We start from the raw sequence: 5206 nt of genomic DNA, 5'->3' as shown, positions 1-5206 counted from the left end.
GGTGGTAAAAAAACTTCAGCTCTAGAGCAGAAGTTTCCCAGTTACAACACAAAAACTTCAACTCTAGAGCTGAACTTCAGACCCCGCACTACTAGAATGCTGAAGTTTTGCGTGATTGACTTTGCTACTTCAGCCTTGTATGCTGAAGTTATGCGAAAAAGCGAGTACGCTTGTATTTTTTTTTTGCAAAGCGGACACAAATTAAAATATGACACAAAAAGCGGGTATAGATGCAAATGTCCCGACCTTGGTAGAACCCAACTTCACCCAAACCGAATTTGAACTTTTGACTATTAAAATTTCGGACCTTCACATCTAAAGTTGAGTCCTACTAAAGCTCAACTACAAACCTCTAGTTAAACTTTAGATAGTTTTAGATACTAGATATTTTAGATAAGGGCCAACATGCCCCTGAACTACTGAGAATAGAGCAATTATGATTTATAGCCTCCTTCGCTTTTTAGCACAAAAATGCCCTCACCGTCAGCCAAGTGGAGCACATATGCCCCTGCTCGCTAACCGAGCCCGCATCAGATATATCCACATAAAATAATGTTTCTTGTGCTGAGTTGGGAAAAAAATAAATATCCGTAATTTTGATCTCATTTCCTACGAAAAAGAAGTTAAATAAAGGGGGGGAAAGAAAAAAATTGTTGGGCCTAAAATTTTGAGTTACAACTACACGGCAATTGGAGAGCCTATTCATCATATTATCCTTTGAACGAAAAGCGCTGGCCACAATGGCATGCCATTAGATGAGCCTGTTCATCTTCTTCGAACTGCAATGATGTGCTCTTTGCACTCTCAAAATTAGCGTGAAATTAGGTGACTAAGAAACCTATTCTTCTTCAGAAGTTGCATAAAGAAATAGTCCAAGAGATTAAAAGATTCAGGTGGTGTTGCTGCCATTTGTATCACCAGTTTTAGTTTCTTCATTAGCACTGCATTTCCCTTCTTCCTCTACTTGTGATTTATTCTTTTTTCTGGCAACTTTGTGTGAGTACTTAGCAAAAGCAGCAGAAAGTGCTGACTTGACAGTTAGTTCGGTTTCTTTCTTCTCACAATTGCTTGTATCCCCAACTTCCTTCTCATCCTCCCTTGTGCTGCTGGAGCCAGGATGAGATTCATTAGCAACTGAAGTTTCTGGAACACATTGCCGTTTTGGCACTTCTCGTTTGAAAGGTTCATGAAAAGTGTCGTACAGGCGTTTTACCTGATCCATTACAACGCCAATGAGTAAGTCAAATTGAACAAGTCATTTGCGATAATACTGAAGCACTCTGAGGAATCTTAATAACTACCTCATTGACTTTTTGTTCCTCTTGTTAGAGATTTGTATGTCAGTAGAAAATACAAGAACTTCTAGTGTAAAGAGATAATTTATTGAAACCGGAAATAAGGTGGATCAAATGGAAGAAATAGAAAGTGAGGATTCACATAGCCGACCGTAACTAGTTTGGGATTGAGGCACAGGTGTTATTGACTTTTCGCTTCTCCAAATCCTCTTTAAGATTGCCACCAGCCATAAAACATTTCTATAGTTACAACGCAACCAAAGATCCAACAAGACAAGACAATTGCCTAAACATATTAGTAGCTTTAAGTATTAGTGATGCCTATGGTTAGACACATGAGCTTTCTTAATATAATTTGAGACGACAACCAGCAACAAAATAGCCTTCTCACTGCCCCAAATGAAAAAGTAATCGAAACAAAACCGTAAAGAATCTACACCGAACACACACAAAAGAGCAACAAAAGGGAAGACCAGAAGAAAACATTGAAGTAGAGAAACAAGAAGCTGAGAACACGATCACATGGAAAGATACCTTGCGCTCTCCTATGCCAGGGCATCGAGCAAGATCTTCCATAGATGCATCCATAACATGAGAAAGAGACTGCAAAGAATGCCAGTGTCTTAGGAACTGACTTGAACAGACAAATCCATATCTAAACCTTACACTGCAATTTCACACATACCCCAAATGTCGAGCCAAGAGTCACAACATCTGTTTTGTTAACATGTCTTACTGCTGTGAGAGCATGATTCAGCTACAATAAAACATAAACCACAATTCAGTGTGCTCATTACCAGAGGGCTTTGAGCAAAAAATCCATTCACGATTATTTTCTTTTCAGATAAGTTCCTGATTACGAAAATTTAATCCGATTCACTGAAATCAGAAAGTATTATATCATAAACTGTAATCAATCAAGAAACATACCCGTGATAGGTAGTCTGCATCCAGTTGGCCCTGAATGAGATCAGCGGGCTTATTTTCATAAACCTTTACCGTCTCCAAGTACCGTCCGCATTCTTCCAAACTAAAAGAAAACTTAAAGAACCTTAGGGTGATTGCCAAACTACTTTAAACAAATGTTCAACAGAACAATAACAACTAGTTGCCTGAGGCATAAGATTTTTCTCAAATGATCCTTGTGTGGTACAAGGAAAGACGTGATGATGTGCAGTCATGAGTCATGACATTAAAGAAAGCAGAAACACCTTGGAGGAATTCCAAGATGTTTCTAGGTTACCATACCACTTCGTGAATAAATTTACCTGAACATAAGACGTACCTCCAACCACATAACAGAGTGCAATCATGAAGGAGTGAAGTTCTGGTAACTTCAAGTAAAGGCTTGACCACATCTTCCTGAACCCAAAGATAACCATGAGCACGAGTCAGGCTATTGTACAAGCATCACAATGCAAAAACACAAAGAAGTCAAAAGTATTAAGGGCTTACGACATCAACATGGCACAAAACTATGCGGAGCCTAAAGTTCTTCTGCAATTCTCTTATCCGGAAATACAAGTAGTCTGGATGAAGCAGATGATACCGGAGGCTACGCCAAAAAAGGGGGGAGAAAGAGAAGGGCACAATGTCAAATATAAGTAGAAATGCACGTTCAAGAAGAATAATAACATGTATATTTCCACAACATCATCTGCCAAGTCAAGCTTAACAACCAATCATTATAAGAAAATAAAGCAATCATTATAAGCATTCAAAAACAGGCAACTATTATTAGACTTTACTATGATTCTTGCAATAGATTGCGTGAAAGATGAACTCAAATTGGAAGCACTTACGAACCTTAAATAAAGAGCACAAGTGTTCTGGCCCAATAAGTAGTCACAAACAATATCTGCAAAAGCCCACCTCACATTCCTGATATGTTTTAGCAACGGATTGCCCTTCTGCATTCCAATAGAAAGAACAGACTTACATGCTCCCGTGAAAGTGGACAGGCTAAATTTAAAATTTTGAGAAAGTCCAGTTATGCGTCTTTTGTTTTGATGATTTGACAAACTTCATGAGAGAACCAGATAAGGAACCTAATACAATTAGTTCCCTGGCATTCAGAGTAACTAGTCAGATGTCTGGTTCAATTCTCAATGAAATCAGATAAGGGAACATCAGAGGGAACAAATATGGATCAGTTCCCTGGTCGTCGTACAATCAACTCTACAGCTGTAAAAGTTGTTGCACTGTACCGTCAGGCAGCAGTACAACAACACAATTGAAGCTTGCTAAGGTCAAACTAAAGGACGCTTTATTGCATCATCCTTGATGACATCACACACTCATATTATCAACATGAGGCAAGGGATTTCATCTCTCTAACACTTGCAAATCAAAAGATAATATTCTCTCAAGTGCTAGCCACCACTCTCTCAAGAACAAAGTTGTTGCAACTTCAAGGACTAGATTCAAAGATTGAAGATATCTTAAGTCCTTAAGTTTGTTGGGTCTTTGTTATTTTGTTCTTCATTTGTAATCCTACACTACTTTCAAGAAGTGTATTTGTAGGATAGATTTAACCCATGGTTTGGTTTAGTTTCTTAACTAGAGTTAGTCAATGTTTGTTGCTTTGTAATAGAGTTATTGCAAGGGGCGTACAATAGAGTTATTGCAAGGGGTAAGGGATTAAGAGTTTAATTCCTCGATTGCAATAGGTTGTAATCTGAAGTTTGCTCGGCTTAGTGGAGTTGAAATCATACTAGGGTAGGTCGTGGTTTTTAATCCCTTGAGCAAGGAGTTTTCCACATAAATATCAGGTGTTCTTTATTTAATGCCGATTTACGAACAGATAGAGAACGTGGTTCCCTATACTGTTTGCTTTTATTGGGAACTGATACTGGTTCTCTATGCAGTTTGGGACTCTTAGCTTCTATCCGTCCTCGAATTTATCCAGATGCAATGTTGAAGAGTATATGAAAGCAAATTAAATCTTACCTGTCTATGACTCACAAGTATAGCATTTCGATTAGCTGAAGTTGAGGGCGTGGACGATGGTGATGATGATGTGGGAACGTCTGAATTATTAGTTGGTCTAAAGTCCACAAAAAAAAGAAGGTGAAATTAAATAGAAACCATAAAACAATCAGAGTTTCAAATGTACGATGTATACAGACAGCGAAACAAAACAGAGATATTGCGTGTGAAATGACAAAATTGACCTGATATTGGCGGTTTGGGAGGGGGAAGGGGAAGAAGAAGAAGAAGAAGGCTGAGCCGGAGGAGGTCGTGGAGGTGGGGAGTAGAATTCGGAGTTTTTGACGAATTTGAAGGCTTGAGTGAAAGAAGGGGTAGGGTTGAAGAGAGAAGGCGGCGTCGTTTTGGGCTGAGAACTCTCCATTACTTCTTCGTAAGAAGGTATCTGTATCACAAAGCTCTTCTTCTTCTCTGCTCCTCCTTCCTGCTCTTCGCCTTCCATTTCGTTGCTGCTTCTTGTCTTCTTCAGTCTGCTTTGTTTTCTGTTTCGCCGCCATTTTTTCTGATTTTCTCGCACCAAATACTATTCCCATATCAGCCCGGCCCGGCCCGAGCCGCCTCTCTTTTAATGTTTATGCTTATTTTGTCTCTAATTTTGAAGCGTGATTGCGTGAGGACTACTCTCGCTACACAATAGTTTCTCCGGTCCAAATTAATTGATTTTTTGACTTTTTTCTTGTGGTCCAAAATAAATGATCGTTTTCAGATTTCAAGAATAAATTAATTATTTTTTTTCCTACATTATCCTTGGAGTAATTAATGTTGGAGTATGTGTTAGGAGTGTTTATGTGAAGAGATAGTAAATGTTAATATGGTCAATTTCATTGCTAATTAATGTTAAAAGATGAATTTCTTAATATGTGTGAAAACAATAAAAAAATCACTTATTTTGGACCGAAAGGAATAGTAAATAGTAGGAGTAG

At 38.4% G+C, this 5206-nt stretch overlaps 1 protein-coding gene across 1 annotated transcript; it reads right to left on the bottom strand.

The window, feature by feature from the left end:
- Window positions 1–585: 585 nt before the first annotated feature.
- On the bottom strand, window positions 586–4813 carry LOC104242551 (DNA excision repair protein ERCC-1). Its single transcript, XM_009797629.2, has 9 exons — window positions 4469–4813; window positions 4245–4341; window positions 3102–3205; window positions 2751–2850; window positions 2581–2657; window positions 2226–2325; window positions 1981–2052; window positions 1830–1898; window positions 586–1213 (listed from the first exon to the last, which is right to left on the bottom strand). The coding sequence occupies exons 1-9, from the start codon at window positions 4723–4725 to the stop codon at window positions 890–892; spliced, it is 1200 nt and encodes a 399-aa protein (XP_009795931.1). The 5' UTR covers window positions 4726–4813; the 3' UTR covers window positions 586–889.
- Window positions 4814–5206: the final 393 nt, after the last annotated feature.

This window comes from Nicotiana sylvestris, chromosome 3, assembly GCF_000393655.2.
Source record: "Nicotiana sylvestris chromosome 3, ASM39365v2, whole genome shotgun sequence".
Classification (NCBI taxonomy): Eukaryota; Viridiplantae; Streptophyta; class Magnoliopsida; order Solanales; family Solanaceae; genus Nicotiana; species Nicotiana sylvestris.
This window is presented reverse-complemented; position numbering and strand designations above follow the sequence as displayed.

Bases quoted from the DNA above. Each gene is read 5' to 3' on its own strand.
- LOC104242551 (XM_009797629.2), bottom strand. From the start codon at position 4,725: ATGGAAGGCGAAGAGCAGGAAGGAGGAGCAGAGAAGAAGAAGAGCTTT. The intron at 1,899-1,980 runs GTATGTGTGAAA...CATTCTTTGCAG, and splicing joins CTCTTGGCTCGACATTTGGG to TCTCTTTCTCATGTTATGGA. The intron at 1,214-1,829 runs GTATCTTTCCAT...GTAATGGATCAG, and splicing joins CTGGCATAGGAGAGCGCAAG to GTAAAACGCCTGTACGACAC.